Genomic DNA, 22,189 nt, shown 5'->3' with positions numbered 1-22,189 from the left:
AGATGCCTATGACCTGTAGAGCTTTTGTTGTGTTATAATAAATCTTGAACCTGTTTGTTTAATGCAAGAGATCAAGACCCAAGATGGCCTTTTGGTATTGTCATTATCAAATTCTTGGAACAAGATTTAAGGTCTTGTTTATGCTACACATTTTTACTTTTAATCTTCCTGGGTGAGGAGGAGGATGAGATGGGCATATCAAACAGTTGCTTAAGACCTGTGAAAGTCTCCAGCCTAAAGACATACCCCAGGGAGCTCTATTAAAGGAGCCAAGTAGACAGATCTAGAAGATATGAGTCAGTCTGGATTTAAATATGGAAATGTCTAGTTAAATGCAAGGACATTATTTTTCTTCCAATTTGAAATAACTTTTTTAACTTACTTATATCTTCTTAGACCAAGGCTAACTCAGTCTCAAGGGTCTAGCTTTGGGAATACCAACTTCTCTCAAAAGTTCATAAATTACTTTTTATGGAGAGGTCCAAAGGTGCATGGCAGTTTACCAAGCCCCAGATGGAAGACAAAGTGAAATTCAAGTCGTGTAGTATCAACTACACTAGAAATCCTCCAATTGACATACATCATACGACTAATAAAGATACTTGTGGTAGAAGATGGCATGGGAGAAGGGAATTCAAAGCAGAGGCTGAAGGTGGAGCTACATACAGAGTGGCCAATCAATTCGGTTCAATATTCTGCGGAAAATACTGTCCTTGGACACTTGCTCTCAAGCAAGTGTAGATCTCTGGTCTTACCCTGCTCAATCCATTGTCTACATAGTTGGGAGAATCATTTCTCTAAAACAAAAACCTGGTTATGTTAGTTTGTGTGTAAACAGGGTCTCACAGCCTTTAGGATGTATTCTTTAGTTGCTACCTATGAGCCTTCATGATCTGCTCCTGTCTACCCCACCAGCTGCATTTCTTGCCACTTCCTCTCTTAAATGTACCCTGAGGTCCAGGCACTACAAGCTACTTACATTTCTCCCATGCCACCATGCTTTCTAACCTTCTTATGGTCCCTTTTCCTGGTGCATTCTTTCATCTTTGATATGGCTAGTTCCTATCTATATCCTTAGAAACTCAGCCTTCTTAACCTCCAGACTGAGTTAGCCTGTACTTTCCCATGTGCTCTGAGCACACTCCACTAGTCTGGATGACTTTAAGGCATTGACTTTATCTCTCAACCCTTTTCTTATGCCCAGCACATTATTTGGCATTAGTAGATGGTCTATTAGTGTTTGTTGGATGAATGAATGAGCAATCTTTATGTGTCCCGTAAAACAGATGCACTAATTCTTTCCATTGGACATGTTCTGATGCTGGTGTCTTCATTAATTTTCAAATGAGGAATTTCTAGGAATGAAGATGACCGCAAATGTAAATCCTCAGGCCATAGGGAGATGTGTGAAAGAAGCAAGAGAGAAACCAGTAGAAAAAAAATCCTTAAGAAAATCTCATGCTTCTTTATGTTCTTTCTTATGAGAAGGTAACACAATGTCTGGAGAGTGATGAAACAGAAAACAGTATTTATGGATCACTAATTAATAAAAGTTATCATTTTTTATCACTCTGACAGGACAAAACTTAATATTCTTAACTTTATTATAGCTGATACACACACAGACACACACGCACACACACACAGACATCTTGAAATCCATACCAGCCTTAAAGTGCATTGTGCTAAGCATGACTTCACTGCTTGAGCAAGGCCCTGATCCCTCATGCATGTCATACACTTAATGGAGAGTGGATCCTGCTACTATAGAAAGGATACTTTCTGAGTATCCCAAGAATCCTTAGATTTGTGAATACTCCTAGTGTGCATCACATCCTCAGTAAAACTAAACTAAAAATTAAAAAAGAGAGGGAGCTCTTCAGACTCTTAATGAGTTGATAGATATATAGGGTTTGAATAAGTTATAAAACTATTTTTTGACAGAGAATCATCAAATTGTTAGACCACTTCACTTTCTCTTAATTCCATTACCAGTCACAGCAGTTGGTATACTTTTTAGGGCCGTTAAAAAAAAATCAAGAACTTCCCTGGTGGTATAATGGGTAAGAATTCACCTGCCAATGTAGGGGACACAGATTTGATTCCTGGTCTCGGAAGATTTCATATGCCCCGGAGCAACTAAGCCCATATGCCACAATTATTGAGCCTGTGCTCTAGAACCTGAGAACCCCAATTAAAGCCTACATGCTACAACTATTGAAGCCTAGAAGATGTGCTTGGCAACAAAAGAAGCCACTCAATGAGAAGCCTGTGTACCACAGTGAAGAGTAACCCCAGCTCATCACAACTAGAGAAGGCCCGTGGGCAGCAACGAAGACCCAGTACAGCCCCAAACAAGCAAACAGTGTTCTTCTTTAAAAAAACTTAATTTCACAAGAGCTCCTGCAGATGTTACAATGAATATAGACCACAAGGCTGAGATTGCTTTAGTGTACTCGCTAGCTTCTATCTCTTAGCCTGGCCATATCTGTAATTTGACTTCTTACCTCTGTAAAATGATAGATTGTATGTGTCCCTGACTTCTGAAGTCATTTGCAAATAGTCAAAACTGTCCTTCAAGTACACAAATAACTAAAGTCTGTCATCTATATAATTTTAAAAAATCCTATCATTTTTATCTGAAAATATTCCTTGGGGCAGAGATCTAGATGGCAGAAAAGAAGGACGTGGAGTTTACCTCCTCCCACAAACACATCAAAACTACATCTATATGTGGAACAATTATCACAAAAACTATTCCTTAAGACCAAATGGCCAAGAAAACAAAAAGTTGTTAAAGCTCTATAGATTCCAATGAATAGATGTTTTAAATTGCTCTTTAAACTCAATCCCAGTGGGTATCTGGTATTTTCAGAGTAGTATTGCATCCATTTTCTTAAAAACAAATGGGGAGTGTTAGGCTTAAAGAGATTTAAGAATTTTTTGTTAAGGTCTTTCAGCAAATCAGGGGAACAAATAAGTTTCCTCTATTCTAAGCCCTGAAGCAGGTACTCTATGCTTCTATGGGTAGTCCCATCGGAATGGGAGTTGTCATTTAATGGGGATAGACTTTCAGTTTTGCAAGATAAAAAGAGTTCTGGAGACTGGTTACACTATGTGAGTCTACCGAACACTACTGAACTGTACACTTAAAAACTGTTAAGGTGGCAAATTTTATTTCATGTGTATTTTGTCACAATTAAACAAAAGTCAGAAGGAGATGAGGAATTATGCTCCAGGCAAAGGGAACAGTGTGTTCAAAAGCTTGGAAATGAGAAAGAGATTTGCATTAGCCTAAGGTCTTTCAGTTACTAGGAATAGAGAAGAGAAGGAATTAAAAGTTTTCTTTCCTTCCCCTGGATACAAAGCTTGCCATGGGGCACTTCTGAAATAGCTCAGGTTTGTCTTTGGCACTTTACCATTTCCCTTCCTATACTTTTCTTCTCTAGTCTCTTTTTCCATTTAGCTAATATTTTCCTGTTCATCCAAGCCCTCCAATGTACCACAACTACCAGGAATGTTTCAACTCTTAAAGTTCCACTTATTCCCAAATACTCCAACTTTGTTTCCACCCCATCAGAATTTTTATTCCCTCAGGGCAGCTGTTCTCACCAGGTTGTGAGAGGACAGTTACCTGATTAAACACATTTTTACTAAAGTGTGAATGACTGTTAGCTTCTCAGAAGTATCAACCTTTTAAGAGACTACTTCGGAGTTCAAAGTGAATCTATTATTAGTGAGATTTTAACAGTAGAATGAAGTGAAACTGTACCATTTTCAGCCATATTAGGAAGAATATTTTTGATATGGAGAGCTACCCTGTAAACAGGCTTATCTGGCTTGATAATCTATCTTGGGAGTTTGGTTCTCCCAAACTGTTCTGACTTTGTTTCAACTTCTTTCTATATCTCTAAAAGTTGTAAATCATTTTTGGTGTTATCTGCAAAAAAGTGTCTGATGCTGAGTAAGGGTCATTGAAAGGTGAAAAGGATGTGCAACAGAAATCATTTATTAGTGTGAATCATTATTAAGTCAGGAACTTCCTAAACTCTTGTATGTTAGGTGGAAACATACCTGTCTATTCTATTTTACATTTTATTTAAGTATAGTTGATTTACAATGTTGTTAATTCTACCTTACAGTAAAGAGATTATATATGTGTGTATGTACATACACAGATATTCTTTTCTATTATGGTTTATCACAGAATACTGAATATAGTACCCTGTGCTATACAGTAGGACCTTGTTGTTTATCCATTCTCTATACAATAGTTTCCCTCTGCTAATCCCAAACTCCCAATCCTTCCTTTCCCTACCCCTGCTCCCCCTTGGCAACCACAAGTCTGTTCTCTGTATCTGTAAGTCTGGGAAACATGCCTGTTTAGAGTGACGTCACCACTAACCATGCATAGTCTTAAAAATACAGGTTCCTATGGTTCAGATCCCAGCTTCACCAGTTAGGTGTATGACCTTGGGTTAGTCACTTCACCTCTCTGAGCCACCTTGTCTTAGATGAAAAGTGAGGACAATGACAGAATTTACCTCTTCTCATTGCTATGAGGATGAAGTGATCTAATGAATGTGAAACATTCATCACAGTGTTTGGCATGTGGAAGATAGATAGTGATGGTAGTTATCATCTTCATCGTCATCATCCTTCCCTGGAGGGCTCCTATGAAGAGCTGCTTTGGCCCAATTCCAACCCAACAAGTAAGAATGAACAGAACTGACCCTGGCACTCTTCCCACCATGATCAGGATGTCCACCCAAGGAGAATGGTGAGAGGACTAATGCCGGGCTCTCTGGTGTTCCTCTGCTTATAGATTTTGACACTGGCAAGCATGTGACAGTGCTTTTCTCCTTCTAGTTTTGCAGTCTCTAGAAAACCAGTGCCTTCCACCCATCTGGCTCCAGCCCTCTATCTGTGGCCTCACTTCCTGTTGCTATAGCAGGTCTCTCATGCAGGATTCATCACTGCCTGTCCCAAAATAAGCAGTGAGGAAGACCACACACATTTCTCTATTAATCAAAGACTATTTTTAGGAGTGAGAGGAAAATCTTTACATAATCATCCTTCCCCCCGGTTTGATGCAGAAGCAGCAGTCGCAGCAGCTGGAAGATGAGCTTCAAAGTCAAACCTACACTCCCAGTTTTTGCTTATTTCTCCACAGGGGAAACGAAATGGAAAAGGAAGCATGGAAGAGGCAGAACTGACCTCACTCCTGCATTTAGAACATGAGCCAGAGAGCCTTTTCTGGATAGTTTTTTAGTTTGTGGATGTCCAGTTTGAACCATGCCCACCCCTGGGAGGCAATACTCACCTCGTTATAATGTGAACTGTGCAGCGTTTGGTCTGACAAACCCATAGGACATGTGTGCAAATTCTCCTTTGGGGGCCAGCTCAGCACAGGCATTTGGTCTGACTTTTCTTCTCCGCTAATATTTACACTCAGACCACAGCACCATGACGGCCCATGAGTAACTCTAGAGGATGTTGTATTTCTCAGACTTTCTATGAAAGGAATTTATTTCCTACTTACTGCTATATTTGGGGAGAAACTGTGTGCTTCTGGAGGTCTGGGTATGAAATAAAATGTATATGAGTCCAATAACACAGAGGAGAAGTAGAAGTGACTCTTTAGGGGAAAATCTTACCTTTTAGTAGATGTTGAATACTAGATTCCTCCTCTCCGTGGCAGGCATTTGAACTGACAGATGCATAGGCTAAAAAACAATAAGGGTTTTACCTGAGTCTATGAAAAGAGTCTTGCAAAAAAGCAATTTTCCTTACCCCAAGACAGGGGAAAACACAGTGGGATGGCTTGATGCCTAGGTCTCCTAATGAATTAAATAGTTTTGAAAACCCTTAGATGCCATCATTGAGGGAAGGCTGATCTAGGATTTAAAAAGCATGGAAGAAATAATAATATTTTTATTTGAGGTGTTGAGGGTGAAACCCTGTAGGTGCTGTGACGTGTAAATTCGGAGAGGTGAACCTGCGACAGAACAAGAACATGAAACAGTTAACTCCTGACACCCGCTGTGAGGAGATGCCCAGATCTGAACAGCAGATGTGCCGTGGGGGCCCCAGTGCGGACAGTGATGGGGGGATGACAGACAAGCGTGAGGAGCCCCCGCCTCCAGCTGTAGCCAAATTCAAGGGTTGGACCAGGGAGACAGGAGGGCTTCTAGCCCATCTGATTCCAGCCAGAAAGACAGGCTTTTGTACAGCCCTGATGAATTTTTTTTGCAATCTCTTCAGAGTCACTCTGGATGAGAAATATTCTCCTAGCTGCCCTTGTCAGTCAAAATGAAAACTAGTTAAAATAATGGCTGAAGAGGATTAGGATAACAGGCCAGAGAAAGGCAGTTAGGGGAGAGGTAACAGATAGCAAGGAGATCAGCTGAGTGGATCTGAAATGGGTCTTTTAATGAGAACTGTGTGTGTGTGTGTGTGTGTGTGTGTGTGTGTGTGTGTGTGTGTCTGTTTGTCAGAGAGACAAAGGTGTGAGATATCAGAAAGATAGAAATAGGGAGGAAAAAGGCCACAGAGAATCAAATACATCTGAAAAAGATTTTGAGACCTATCTAACTCCCCCGCCCCAACTCATTTCCCTATACATGTTTGTATTTATATGCTTCATCGTCTCATTACTGATTATACATATACCAGAGACATTGCCAGAAAAGAATGTTTGGTTTTGCTGATTTGCTAAACCATGGTGGGGCTTGGAAAAGCCTGCTCCTTAGTGCTTTCCCACCCTGGCATTGCACGTATGCAGCCACAAGCACACACATATCCTAGGCTGAGCAGGGCAACTTGGGATTCTGAGAGGCAACACTGGAGAGAGAAAAAGCCATAATTAGTGTTAATTGTTGACCCTATAGTTCAAGAATAGATGCTTTGGAGAATGGGAAATGAGAACAAACATTAATTATTGAGTAGGGACCTTGGAGACAGGCACGCTGGATTAAAAAGAGAGAGATAAATTGCATAATGAATGTTAATTTTCCCTCAAAGAATTGAGTGGTCGGTGGTTGGAAGGGAAAAAGAGGCTAAAACAATCATGAAAGAGAAAGCTCAATGTGTGTCAGGGTGAGAGGGTGCAGGAGGGTTATACAAACACTCTCCATCATGGCTTGCCCCTTCCTCACTCACAGCTCCAGGGAATCTGCCATCAGGGCTTTCCTTAGAACTCTTGTTATTTACCAGTCTTCTGTAGGGATGCTCAACCAGTTCCCCCAGAGCACATACGCCTGAAAACAGCCACAGTGCATGACAAGCGGAGAGGCAGTTTATTTTTACTGTGGAATTTATTTTTTATGCATGTTGGTGGGAGTTTGACTTTAAATCAAGGGAGCTCTGGGAACTGAGGGCCACACGGGAAAGGACTGTGGTCCTATGTATGTCCCCATGGGGAGACTCGGGCTCCAAGGTCTTGATTTTTGTTTTACCTTAATTATAGCACACAAGATACATGTGCATCTCCCCCAGCCCCAAAGTAATTCTCTTAACTGAAAGTGAAAACAGAAAAATGGTAGTTTGAGTAGAAAATTGGACATGAGGATGTGCTAAGTCGCTTCGGTCGTGTCTGACCCGTTGCGACCCCATGGACTTGTCTCCCACTAGGCTTCTCTCTCCAAGGGGATTCTCCAGGCAAGAGTACTGGAGTGGGTTGCCATGCCCTCCTCCAGGGGCTCTTCCCAACCCGGGGATCAAATCCAAGTCTTTGAAGTCTCCTGAATTAGCAGGCAAGTATTTTACCACTAGTGCTACCTGGGAGATGAGAATTGTAGCCAATTTTATGAAGAGACTCTACACAGGCTTGTCACTAGCTTCTCAGATTCAATGTGTCAGTGACCCTCCCCACATGTGGCTGGTGGCCCTGGGGGCCGTCCCCTTGCCACGTCTGCTATGTCTGCCCACTGCCTGCCATCCAGGTCCCTGGCAGCTGCTGTCTGGATGGTTCTGTAGTCGTCTGAGCACTTGGCCTTTTCTCCTGCTGCTGCTGGCACCCCTGTTCCTGACATCCCTCCTCAGGCATCTGTGGTTTCTTGTTGCCTAAAAAGCAGCATTTCAGCTCTTTTCTGCTGCACAAGGTCTTCCCTGGCCTGGTCTTGGCCTGCCTTTCAGCCCTGTCTCCCCACATAAACCCCCTACCCCTGCCCCACAGGGCCTTCTTACAGGCCACTCATCATTTCCCGTATGGACTCTACTTTCCTATCTCTTTGGTTCATGCTGGTTCCTCGGTGGGTCATGTCTTTCTTCTTTGTTTATCTACTTCTATCAGTTTCTTAAAGGTCAGTGCAAATGGAAATTCCTCTGCAAAAATCCTTTCTCATCCCCCTGGTTAGAATCCATCACACCTTCCACCAAGGCTCCTACATCCTGTTGTTTAGGCCTCTGTTACTACGCTCACCTCATTCTGCCTTGTGGAAGAGTCAGTTGCTTGTGAATCTGTTTTCATGTGGGCTGTGAGGTCTTTGAAGGCAGCAGCCACAGGGCCTGGTGCTGAGCCCTGGGCAGTGGAAAGAGAAGAGCACCGTTTCTGGAACAGACGGGCCTGGGAACAATTATGCTGAGCTGCTCCCCAGGGGTGATTAATGTGCACAAGGGGGTTAACCTTGTGTTTCAGTTTCCTCACCTGTGAGGTGAATGAAAATACTCCCTTCATCGGATTATTGGGATGATGGAATGAGATGACATAGATGCCTGAGGATGTCTGCTCTTGGTATTAACATCTTTTTCTGTCCCTTGAACATGGTAGGCGTCCTGTCCATTGATAGAGGAGTCAGACACAATGTAATGTGTCTTTTCTGTTTTAGGTCCAGTGACATTTTATATTGGAATTTTACTTAATACTTTACAAGATGTACTGCATGTATGATCTGGTTTGGTTATCACAAAGCAAAGCAAACAAGGATGGCAGGTATTGTCATTGTTGCATTATATTAAGGAACGTGCTGAAATGCTGTAGGCTCCCCAGGTGGCACAGTGTTAAAGAATCTGCCTGCCAATGCAGGAGATGCAAGAGACATTGGTTAGATCCCCGGGAGGAGCAAATGGCAACCCACTCCAGTATGCCTGCCTGGGAAATTCCATGGATGGATGAGCCTGGTGGGCTAATTCCATGGGGTTGCAAAGATTAGGATGTGACTGAGCACATACACAAGCTGCTGTAACAAAGAGGTTCAACAAGATAAACATTTTTTTTTTTTCCAGGTAAGAGTCCTGAGGGAGGTGGGTAGACCGGGGTGGCTCTGCTCCATGAAGTTATCCGGGCATTGTGGTTCCTTATATCTTTTGGCTTCATCATTTCCTAGAGTACTGCCCTTTTCCACGTGTTTGAAGTTCCTTCACCACTACAGCCAAGTCCAAGGGGAAAGAGGAGGAAGAAAAGGAGGAAGAGAGGAGGAGGGCAGTGGTTCCTTTTTAAGGAGATGACCCAGAAGTTGTACACATTACTTCTGTTCACATTTCATCAGCCACACCTGTCATACATGGCTGCAAAGGAGGCTGGGAAATATAATTTCTAACCAGGCAGCCATGTGTTCAATTAAACTTCATGGTGAAAGTGAAGTGAATTCACTCAGTCGTGTCCAACTCTACCAGGCTCCTCTGTCCATGGAATTTTCCAGGCAAGGGTACTGGAGTAGGTTGCCATTTCTTTCTCCAGGGGATCGTCCCAACCCAGGGATCAAACCTGGGTCAACCACATTGCAGGCAGATGTTTTACTATCTGAGCCACCAGGGAAGCCAACTTCATGGTAGGAGATTCTAAAAATAATAGGAATAGTGGAAAAATATATATTGGGGAACAGATAAAATCTTTGCTACTCAGTTTCAATCAATATGTATGGATAGTGTTCTGGGAGTACCTATGGTGTTCTCTGGTGTATTCAGAAGTAGATGTGGGGGATGTATCTACAGGAATTTTAAATCTCAGAGGAGAATGAAGAAAAAAAGTAAAAAAGATAAAAAAGTGAGGGAATGCCTGGTGAGAGACCCATGTAGTAATAATTAGTAGAACCTAAGACAGTAGCAGTCAGTGTGGGCTTCGGTGGTCAGGTGAGGTGGTGCAGTGAAGATGGGACTTCAGCTAGTCCTTAAAGCCTAGAAACTAGAGGCAATAAGTTTTAGGGAGAAGAGCTTTGGCCTAAGTTGTTGCAGGAAGATATAGGCTTGAGCCTTAGATTTGTCACGTAGAATCTGTGTGACTTTCAGCAAGTTGCTATACCTCTCTGGGCCTTGGTTTCCCTTCCATAAAATGAGTTTTCAATTGTAGTCTCATAGTGCTAGTGGCTCTGCACAGACCCCAAGGCCAGGAATCATTTTAGGAGGGAAAGAATTAGCTGGGCTCTGAAAAAGTTGTGGAGGTGGGCGCACAGTCAGGCCACCTTCACTTTAGCCAGGCAGCTCTGCTTCTACCTGTTTTATCTATAGGCATCCCCAGAAAAATCTGTTTGATAAAATGCTTCCCCTAATTACACGCTGATGAACATGATGCCTACGTTCCCTCTCAATTCTAAGGTTCTCTGAAAAATTGTGAGGGGAGTAGAATTTACAGCCTTGCAGGCTCTGAAAGAAAAATATAAGTACATATGCAAAAAATAAAGAGGAATTAAGTATTCTTCAACACTTCATATTGAATTTCTCCTTAAAAAAAAAAGAATTTCCAGCAGATTCAGAAAGAACTATTATTTTTAATATTTTTCTTCTCTGGAAGGCATAAAGTGGTGATAATATCACATTTTCAGCCAAATACGAGGGAAGGGAGTCTTTGTACTTAGAGAAAGCATGAGAGGTTCCTGTCAAAGGAGAGGAGACCGCCCAGTGGTTTTCAGTGGCTCTCTGCAGGTGGCCAGCAGAACATCGCCTAGCGTGGGCTGCTGAAGCTGTGCTGGGTTCACTGCGGTGAGGGAAGGAACCCCGCTTCTCTCTGAAGTCCTAACAAACCCAGTGATCACTGCCCTGTGGTCCATGGGACAGACCCAAATTAGCCCCACACTGGGCCTCCTGGGAACTGCCCATAATTTCTGCAAGGGGAGGAGAGTATATGGGTCAGGACTCAGTAGAGAACAGAAACCACCAAGGTATTTTAAGAGGAAACGAAGCTCCTACAGAAAACTTGGTGTTTCCAAAGTTGCTGCAGCAGCTGCCTCTTAATACCAAGTCTTCATGAGCTGGCTTGCCACTGTTAAGTAGCTAAAGCGCCTCTGCCTCATTTCTGCCCTTCAAGCCTCATGCTACTGCTGCTGCTAAGTCGTGTCAGTCGTGTCCGACTCTGTGCGATCCCATAGACGGCAGCCCACTAGGCTCCTCTGTCCCTGGGATTTTCCAGGCAAGAGTACTGGAGTGGGTCGCCAGTGCCTTCTCCACAAGCCTCATGCAAGTGCATCTATTTGGCAGAACCTAATTTGCATTCAGGGCTTCCCTGGTGGCTCAGATGTAAAGAATCAGCCTGAAATGTGGGAGACGTGGGTTTGATCCCTGGGTCAGGAAGATTCCCTGGAGAAGGGAATGGCAACCCATTCCAGTATTCCTGCCTGGAGAATTCCATGGACAGAGGAGCCTGGTGACCTACATTCCATGGAGTTGCAAAGAGTCAGACATGACTGAGCAACTAACACACACACACAATTTGCATTCAGCCTCCCTCACTGCAAAGGTTATCTGGGAAATGTGGTTTTCAGCCTACCAGCCTCTGGAGTACAGGAAGGTGCCCTGGAAGGAACTGTTGGGTGCCAAATGATCATATCCAACCTTGTTTTCCTTTATTTGAACATCTGAAATCTGCTAAATCCACCAACATGATTGCTTATTAACAAACACTGACTGGGCAAAAGGGCCTTAATGCCACCCAGGTTTCCTCCACCTTCCTTTTTACATGGAGATGGAAGGATTGTGGATTCAGAATTGAGGTTTGGAAAATGAAAACAAGAACAGTCATGAATTATTGAATAGCTGATATCCTGCTTCAGGATTCAGACAACAGAACTCCTTTATGGAGAGAGTCTCCTTGGGAAAGGGGGTTATTTACTAATATACAGAATTATAGCTGGAAAGAACCTTAGAAATCATCAGTTTAGTATTTTCCAAAGTGTGTTCCAAAAACTAGTTAGATGCGCATGACGCTTTACTCAAACAAGAAAGAATTCAGTGGTCAAATAAGTTTGGGAAACACTGCATATTCTCATCTTGAGGAGCCATAACCCATATTAACATAGTAGAGGCTCCTGCAGGGAGGAATCTGCTTCACTTTGGCCCACTGGTTTCCAACTTGTTTAGTCTCAGAATTTTTTTTTTTTAAAACAGAATGCCTGCTAACCTTCTGAGGACTTGAATTTCTATGGGACATACCCTGGGAGAACTGGATTGAATTCCAGTTCCTCTTTTTCCATACGGAGAAGCTGAGTGCCAAAGCAGTGAATTCATTTGCAGTGATCACAGAAATCAGGGTGGTAGAGCTGCAGATAAAACCCAAGACTTTGGACATTTAGTCCAGAGTTCTTTCATCTTCCTCATGCTGTCTCATCTAATGGACTTCCCCACTTTCAAATCTCCAGGCATCTTTGCTAAAGCAACAGCTGCTAAGAGATAGGCTACTCAAGGAAAAGCACATTTTGTCAAATATCCCACCAATGTGGAAGGATCCTTTTATCCATGAGTCCCTACAACCAACCTTATCACAAAGGACAAATGGGGAGAAGACAGAGAAAGTCAACCACTTTGCATATGTTTGCCTTCAAATAATCAGTGTTTTGAGAGTAACTGGGATATTCTTGGACCCTTCTTTCTGTTTACCAAATTGTAGACCATCAGGAAATAGCACCAGTATATAATCTATTATGAAAACAAATTATCCCCAAATCTAGTGAGTTACTATATCTAGTGATATAGTAGCCTTTATTATATCTCACACAATTGCTATGGGAGAAGGCAATGGCAACCCACTCCAGTACTCTTGCCTGAAAATCCCATGGATGGAGGAGCCTGGTAGGCTGCAGTCCATGGGGTCACTAAGAGTCAGACACGACTGAGCGACTTCACTTTCATTTTTCACTTTCATGCATTGGAGAAGAAAATGGCAACCCACTCAAGTGTTCTTGCCTGGAGAATCCCAGAGACGGGGGAGCCTGGTGGCCTGCTGTCTACGGGGTTGCAGAGTCGGACACGACTGAAGCAACTTAGCAGCAGTACCAGCAGCAGTTGCTATGAGAATCTGGGAAAGTCTTAGGCTGTGATTCTGGTACAGTCTCTTGTGAGGCTTCACCACAGTGTCAACCAGGGATGCAGTCATCTAGAGGTTTCACTGGGGCATGAGCATCTCCTCTCATGGTAGTTCATGTCTCAGAAGTCACACACTACAACTTCAGTTTATCAGAAATGAGCCTCTATGTCCAGCCCACACTCAAAGGGAGGAAAATTGGGCTCCCCCTTTTGAAGAAACAAGTGTCAAAGAATTTGTAGACATATTTTAAAACCACCACACCAAGAAAGAGCTGCAAGAGAGAAAGATGCTAATTAAATGACCAAAAATCAAGACATGATTTGGGGGTGAAAATCCATTTAGGACAAGAGAAAGTGTTAACTGAAAACTCTGAAAGAGGTGAAGAATTAAATTTGCATGGGGCTTGGAGTCCCATACTGAATCATGGGCACAGACATCCTTGAACTTCTTGCAATAAAGAGCTCAATAAAAGATCTTCTGAAAGAAAACTTCTATTGCTGCCATTGTGACTAGGAGAATAAATGAAGGATTTGAATCAAGGGTAAGCAACTTGAAGTGAATATCCAATGTTTTGACTTGTATCCTTCCAAGTTAAAATTTCCTTTCTTAAGCCTTTGAATTTTCTAAGTGTTGCAATATCTCAACATGACCAAGAGGGTCAAATTCCAGCTCAAGTCTTCACATCTTTTTTTTTTCTTCTTCTGAAGGTTTATACTCATTTCCCTATGCTATCTGAAAGCAAGATATCATGATCTAATTGCTTGAGAATTTATTTCCAAATAGATGTTGACAGAGTCTGAAGGTTTCAGAAAGATCAGACAGATCACATTCCCGCTTTTACCAAAGGTTTTTTTTTTTTTTAATTAAAAAACAACAACTATGATCTCCAAAAACTTTCCTTTGTGGCACCTGGGGTATTGCGTCAATCAACATGCATTTCTTGGACATATGATAAAAATAAGAAGTTCTCTAGGACTCTTCTAATGTATTTGGGAGCTCAAAGGAAAAACAGATGTAGATAAATGCAGTAATCACAAAAGTGGGGTTGAGAGAGAGAAATGGGCTGAGGCTACACTGGGGCAGTTCAGTGAGTTGAGGAGGATTTATTTAGGACAATATCCCAGAAATGATGAGCCTTCCCCTGGAACTTAAAATGATTCTAAATATTTGAGGGCAATTTAGGCAATGCTGGGAGATAAGAGAAGGGAGACTGAATGTTTGAGTCATTGAACAGATGAGAAAAGGGTGGGCCTGAATATAGTGGGAGGTGAGATTGGAAGAGTGGGATGGGGATGGTGATCAAGATGAATTTGGACAAACAGCTGCAAAGAATTTGGTGTGGTTGGAGCAAATCCTTTGCAGGAATTGAAAAATTTTTTTCAGTATACTGCTTTTCAAAACAAAACAACAAGGCTTTCCCATTAGCAGAGACTCTTAGAGAGCTGGACCTGTTCTACGGGCGCTTGTGGGAGATGTGGGTTGAAGGGTTTCGTCCACCACCCTGGGCCCCACCCAGTCACCATCAAGACTACAGGTCCACCAGCCTGCAGTATATGGAGGATGGGCTAGAGAGAGGCCAGTGACTGACTGACTGATGGACTGATGATTCATTTGTTCATTTATCTAGCTAGCTCACAGTGGATGCCTTTAGGTTTGAGAGGCAAATAGGATTAACTACATTGTTCAGGGGAGTAGGACAAGATAGTAGATTTTTTTTTTTCTTATGCAAGATGGTTATTGCTCAGAGCAAGTCTCGATTTATTCAGCATAGATTTCATTTCTCTCTTTCTTTTTTTCATGTGGCAATCATTGCAAGATGTTTTCAGTGAACATTTGTTGTGATCCTGTGACGTTGGTGTCAGGGACTGTGCTAAGTGCCAGGGACACCAAAATGACCGAAACATGATATTGACAGTGTGACAACACACTTAAATATGTAACTTGAAGATGTCCCCTTTTGCTTCTGGCTTTTGCTTTGCCCGAAGGAGGGCTATTTCTCTTGGAAAAGAGTGGACAAATGTGCAGCAGATGAACAGAATCGTGTTCGCGTTCCAGCTGTTGTACCAGCTGGGTGGCACTGACGCTGGCCTCCACCTGTCTAACTCCTGCTTCCTTCAGTTCAGAACCAAGTTATTTTTATGCTTATATCATGGGACAGACTCAGTGGTGATGGAAGTTCTTAAATGCTGAATTGGGAACGAATGCATTCTTGTCTCTAGAAATCCATGTATTAATACTAAGTGGCTACTTCCACAGCAACAGACACAACACATAAAATGAAGTAATAGTCAATAGCTGAAGGCGGCAGAGTCCATGCCCTTATTTCAATGGGATGAGGGGCCTTGGACACAAGGAAGGACTGGACCCAAAGTCATCTGAAAATACAGAGGACCAGTCAGGGTTACTCAAATCTTCTGGCTCTGAGTCCATGCTCTTTTTATTGAGGCAGTCATGACATCACCCATGAAACAAGTGCAGATTTTAATCTCCCTCATCAAGAGGCCTGATGTCTGTACGACTCATGCATACATATCATCAGGGTTCCTGGGTGGTTGACACTCATCACCCTCTGACTTCATTTTTTTTTTTTCCCCTTTGCAAGATGGTTATTGCTCAGAGCCAACATCCCTTTTCCAAAAAGTGAACATTGCCAGAAGGGTTTTTGGAAACTGCCTTGCTATCTGTCAGGAGCCAGATGATTTGCAGCAGTGAACCAACGCTCATAACAAGGAGACCTGATTGGATTACCAATTAGCCACCTCCACCTCTGGAGGGTGGTTGGAAAGAAGAGAAAAGGTGGTGTTTAGTTTGGGCAAGTACCAAGAGGGCTTTATCATCCTCATCCAGGCATCAGCATGGCACATCAGGCCTTCTCCGAGCCATTCCACAGGAACGTCTCTCTCCTGATGCTCCGGCAAGAGCGAACTTGTTATGCAAACATTGGGTTATTGTGTCTGAACTACAGAAGCACCTCTGTGTCAGCGAGAGGAGAGAAACTGGCTGACTTGCGTCTGTTTTTAATGATGTCTCTGCTGCTGGGAAGTTTTGGAAGCTGCAGGTAGAATCTTCCCCCAAGGAAACAGGGCTGACATGGGCTGTCTCATCTTACCTTTCCCTGACGGAAGCTCCTGGGTGTGGGTAGGCCCTGGGAGGGACAGGCAGATGTTTTCTCCATCTGGACCTTGCAAGAAGTGTCCCGGTGTAGGGTCTCCAGAGTTTTCTTGAAAATAAGCACAGGCACGGGCAGTGTTAGCACTAGAGCAGGGGAGGGAGGCCGAATGTGGCCCGCTTCCCCAGCAGGGAGCTGCTGGTGGGTGTGCTCAGGAGCTTGCCGGGGTGCAGAACCGCCCTCTCCCTCCTGGGATTCTCCAGGGCTGTGCCATGTTTGGGCCCCATTGTCTAAAGTCAGTGTGGGATGAATGGGGTGGGGCTGCCACTTGCCTATGCCATGGCTTCCGTGAGGGTCTAGAAAAGAGGAGGTCCTCTGGTTTCAGGCATCCCTGCAGGGACAAGGTGAGGCTGGTGGGGGCATCCTGTGTGAAGGAAAGGGAGCCCCATCCTTCAAGCACGTGTGCAGCACAGACCCTCGGCGCAGGTCTCAGAGATTCCAGCCTCTGCTTCCTGTTCTGTCATGTGCCTTTGTGCCCTGAGGGTCAAATGCTGCCACTCTTAGTGACTCCAGGGGCTCGGGCCAAGGAGGAGAAGAAAACTGTATTTCTCCCAGTTGCTTAGAAAGATTGAAGATGTTTCTATGACTTGACTCTCCCCATTTCCAAGGCAAACGGGTCAGGAGAAGAGCTGGCAATCAATCACAGTGGACGCTTACAAGTGTGTGTTTACACACATACACTGAGGCATGACACACATGGGAACACACACTCACACATACTTACACTGAGGTGTGCATGCACATGTACACATACACATAGCACACATGCACACACATGCAGGTGTGTATGCATGGACAGGGACACACAACAACACAAGCGCACTTGTTCACAGGCAAACATGCATGCCTGCTTAATCACACACACACACATGAGCACACAAGCACACACAGGCCCTCAGACACACATGTGCCCTTGTATGCACATTTATTTACAAACACTCAACCTATGCACTTGAGGCTTCAGGCTACACTCCTCTCATAGTCACGGCCCTGTTGTTCATTCTAATCAGATTCTCCTTTTGTAAGGGTGTCCAATTAGGGGTGTGCGTGTCTGTCTGTCCATGTGTTCGGTGTGATTTGTCCTGGGCAATGAAACCGCCTAGGAATACCCTTGGTGGTGACATTACGGTACCTAAAGTTTAGGTAATTAGCTTCAAATTAAGAGAGCATCGTTGCCCTGCAAATATAAAAGGAAGGGAATTGTAAGAAAAAGGTTCCATCTTGAAACAGTTTGGAAGTTTCTTTGGTGAAAGAAAAGAGGTGGGAGAGACAGGATTTGATTTTGACCATTTCAGCCTTAAACAGAGAAGATGCAAGCACATAATGGGGTTATTGATCCATGTATTGAGTTTATGCTTACAAGGCTTCAAATATACATGGTGGGTTTGAGGCAAGGGGAGCGAGAGCGAGCAGGGTCTGAACAGTGAGGCATCTGTCCCTGTGTGAGTGTGGGATGGGACGAAAGTGGTGGTACCTGTTGTTTCTTGGTGGCTCTCAGTTGCCGTGTTCCTCTCTGAGTGTGAGCTTCTAGAAGCCCCGAGTGAGGCTCTACTGTTAATAGAGGTATTTTCTTCATCAAACACACTCCATCTCCTTCATCTGCTGCTCAACCTGAGAAAGCTGCCCATCCTCCGACAAGGGAGGAACAGCTGGTTGGGCTGCACTTTCTAGATTGTTGGTTCGGTTCGTAGGTCTCCAGCCCGGAATCTCCCTAAGGGATTTTCAGGGGTGATTTGGACTCTAAGCAATGTTTGCTTTGTGTGCTGCCCCCACAGAAGCTGTCACTGTGCTGTCTCAGTCTCCTCCTGAGCTGTTGGCTCTTAAGGATGAGAACTCCGAGTGGGGCTAAACCACAGAGGGTGTGGTCCGTCCTGCCTGCCTCACCCTTCAGAAGACATCTGGAGTCCTCTCTCTGTTCACAGGCCTCAGGCCCTGCCCTGGGCTGGGGAGGGTGAGTCCTTCCCGGGGACTCTTCCTCTTAGCCAGGTCCCCCCGGCAGGCAGGGTTATGGCTCGGTGTGGACAATGTCCCGTAAACCCAGTAGTGAGTCTCTGTGATGAGCACAGGGAACTGCGTCATCATGGGTGCTGCCAGGAGGGAGGAAAGCACAGAACAGCTTGGCAGTGCAAGCTGGTGCAGAAAACCCTTAAAACATGTACTGACTCTTGAGGAATAAGCGTGGTGAGCGTTAATCCCACTGACATGGTCGGAAACACTGCTGATTTCCCTTCTTCAGTGGGGTGGCTTTCAGACAGCTTATGTGAGGCCCTGGAAGATGATTAAAATGAGCCCAGAGTCACAGAAAGCCAAAGGGGTGCATCCATATACCTCAGGAGTGATTACCTTGTCCTGCTGCTGGAAGTGCCCCCCTAGCTGGTCTCTCACGTGGGGGACCTGTGGGGCTGCTGCGGCCTGATGTCCTGGGGCTGTCTGGGCCTCTCTGGCTCTTTGGACTTTTCTTTCCTTTCCTCAGGGATGGTGATGGGGTCCCCTTCTGGGGCGGAGCAACATCCTCTTCAAAAGCAAAAGGAGAAAAAGCATGAGTGAGAATCGGGATCAGCAAGAAGCAGAGGGAACCTCTTTGCTAATTCTCTGAGTGATGGCTCCTGGTGTCTAGAATTGTTTATTCCCCACATTTTCACATTGGTCTCTCTTTTTTCCAGCCCTGCTAAGGAACAGAGGCCAGGTATCTCTCATAGCCAAGGTGGGATTCCTCTAAGAACTGGGAGGAACCGAACAGTGGCTGTTCTTATTCTCGTCCTGCTGATGGACTCCTGAGATGGAAGAAAGGTGAGGGAGGCTGCAAGGTCCTTCTCTAACTGGGGAGACCCAGCCTTTAAGCTCATGGGACTATTGGCTACAGAGTTCCAACCACAAAGCAATTTTTCTAAGCAGACCAGTGATCACATGGCTCCTCTGGGTCATAAAGCACACAGCAGCCCCTTGCAGATGGTAGAGGGTAACAGCATGGATGATAACACTCCACAAAGCATGTCCCGACCTCCATCTCTCTCTTTTATTCTTTCTTAAAGTCAGCAGGGACTACTCTAGGGAGGGTGAAACCCAATAATCTAAAAGTGATTGAGACTTTGTCTTAATCTCAGAGAGAGTGGTCTTTATTTCATGGTCAACGCACTCTTGCTGTTTGTATTGAAAATCTGGCTTCACACACAGTCTCAAAGTACCATAAGCCACTTTTTTACAAAGGGAAAAGGGTGTCTTTACAATAGAGAAATCTAGCAGACACATCTTTAACCAAATAAAGAAGTTTAACATCACCTATAATGGAGCAAATTATAACAAATGGGATAAATATAAAGGGATATTTGTGTCCCTTGATGTAATGCACTGGGAAGAACACATAACCAACATAATATACTTGTCCAAAATGTTTGATCTGAATCTAATTATGAGGAAATAGACAAACCTAAATTGAGGACAATTCTGTAAAGCGGCTTAGCCTATCCTCTTCAAAAATGTCAGTGTCACGAAAAATGAGACTGGGGAAGTTTCTAGGGAAAAAGATGCTCAAGAGATGTGACAGTTAAATACAATGCATGATTCTGAGTTGAATCCTGGATTGATTGGGAAGAAAACAGCTATAAGAAATGTTACTAGTATAATTAGAGAAACTGGAATGTGGACTATATATATTAGAAAATAGTATGACATCAACTTTAATTTTCTTGAATGTGATAATTGTACTGTGGTTATGAAGGAGAACATCCTTGCTCTTGGGAGACATATGCTGATAAGGGATGAAATGTACAAAGTCTGCAGTTAAGTCTCAAATGGTTCAGCAATAAAATAAAATATGTATGTGTGTATGTGCATATATGAAATCTGGCTTCATTTTTATGATATGAGAAGTGAAACAATCCAGGGCTAAGCAAGTAAACGGTCTGTGCAACCTCTGGACAGTGGGATAGTCTCACTTACTAGCTTTAAACACCTTTGCCCCAAGGACCCTTGGATGAGAAAGATTCCAATGGAAATCTTGTCTGTTTGAACCCCCACATCCTTTTTTTTTTTTTTTAATGCATCTGCTACCTGGTTGAGTCACACACTGAACTAACATATTAACTAATCAAAAGATCAGGGACTTCTTAGCCAACTTCCTTCTGGCAGGGTAGTAGATCCTCATAGATCTAGAGGATGGATAAGTTCTGGATCCTTGATCCCCACTGGACATGGCAGCTCAAAACAAGTGGAGGGCTGGTGAGGTGAGCAGCACTGAAGACAAAATTCCCTGGTGTTGCCATCCAACCTGGTGACTCAGGCTGTGCCTCGAACATTGTGGTGCACAGGGAGAAACTGCTTTCTTACCTGTCTGCTCACAGAGTGACCCTTGCCATGTCTGGATTTTTTACAAAAAACTTCAAATTCTTTAGGACCATTAACTCTCACTTAAGAGATATGGTAAACAAGCCCCTGCCTCAAAAATCAAAGGATTTGCATTTCCCTAATAATTAGTGATGTTGAGCATCTTTTCATGTGCCTCTTAACCATCTGTGTATCTTCTTTGGAGAGATGTCTATTTAAGTCTTCCGTCCAGTTTTTGATTGGGTTGTTTGGTTTTTTGATTTTGAGCTCCATGAACTGAACTAGCTAGTGGGAACCTGCTAAAGTACAGGAAGCTCAGCTCAGTGCTCCGTGATGACCTAGAGGGGTAGGATGGGGGAATGGGAAGGAGGCCCAAGAGGGAGGGGATATATGTATACATATAGTTGATTTACTTCATTTGTACAGCAGAAACTAACACAACATTGTAAAGCAATTATACTCCATTAAAAAAATGAAGTTGAAAGTTAAAAATAAAGAAACTACATATATACTATTACTGTCTTAATATCTAAATGAGAAAATAAAATAATATATATAATAATACACGGTTAGAAAAATCGAAGGACCATTCTCAAAACTGAAATGTGTCAAGAATGTCGTGACCTGGGTTCATTGCTTTGTTTGTTCTGAGAGGCAGTGCAGTGTGATGAAGGAGAGTACATGTTCTGAGACTGGAAGCCAGCTCTGAGCCCAGCGAGGCCACTTGTGATTGCGTGACCTCAGACAAGTTCCTCATCTCCCAGGGCTTCAGATTTCTGATCTGTGAAATGAAGGTAGGACTGTTGTGAGGAGCAAATGAGATGAGATGTGTTAAAAATTGAGGAGCGTGCCTGGCACTGATGAGGAACTGAAATATTAATGTGCTTCCTTCTACTTCTGACTACCACCAGTCAGAGATCACCCAGCATCTGTGATCCTGTCATCTTGCCCTTGGGGAAGGAGATTGTTTTCTAAAAGTGAAGAGCTTTCTAAATATGGCCCATTATTTCCAACCTATCTGCACCTAAAAATATACACTTTGATATATACATAATTTCAGATGTTCATATGATGTTTTGAAAAAATGAAGACTTTTATTGATATTATGAACTTTTAATGAATAAACACATATTCCTAAGTAGATTAGGTTAAAAAGATAGGAGAAACTATAGAGTGTGCAGTAAATGTTTAGTAATTTGGTGCTGTTTTACATCTGCAATCAGATTATATTCTTGTGTGCTAAGTCTCTTCAGTCGTGTCCGACTCTTTGCAGCCCCATGGACTGTAGCCTACCAGGTTCCTCTGTCCATGGGATTCTCCAGGCAAGAATACTAGAGTGGGTTACCATTTCCTTCTCCAGGGGATCTTCCTGACACAGGGATCAAACTCACGTCTCTTATGTCTCCTGCATTGGCAGGCAGGTTCTTTAGCACTAGTGACACCTGGGAAGCCCATAGAATATA

The 22,189-nt window shown here is 43.5% G+C and overlaps 1 protein-coding gene across 1 annotated transcript in view; it reads right to left on the bottom strand.

Annotated features, from left to right (window-relative positions):
• KIAA2012 (KIAA2012 ortholog) overlaps nucleotides 1–22,189 on the bottom strand; it is a 120,365-nt gene that overhangs the window by 66,362 nt on the left and 31,814 nt on the right. Inside the window, 2 exon segments of the mRNA XM_081581929.1 lie at nucleotides 5,658–5,726; nucleotides 18,747–18,917. Of these exon segments, the coding sequence (XP_081438055.1) occupies nucleotides 5,658–5,726; nucleotides 18,747–18,917 (240 nt within the window).

Source organism: Giraffa tippelskirchi, chromosome 3, assembly GCF_054371585.1.
Source record: "Giraffa tippelskirchi isolate mGirTip1 chromosome 3, T2T-mGirTip1v1.2.pri, whole genome shotgun sequence".
In the NCBI taxonomy this organism is placed as follows: Eukaryota; Metazoa; Chordata; class Mammalia; order Artiodactyla; family Giraffidae; genus Giraffa; species Giraffa tippelskirchi.
Note: the sequence above shows the minus strand (reverse complement) of the source record. Positions and strands in the feature narration are given on the sequence as shown.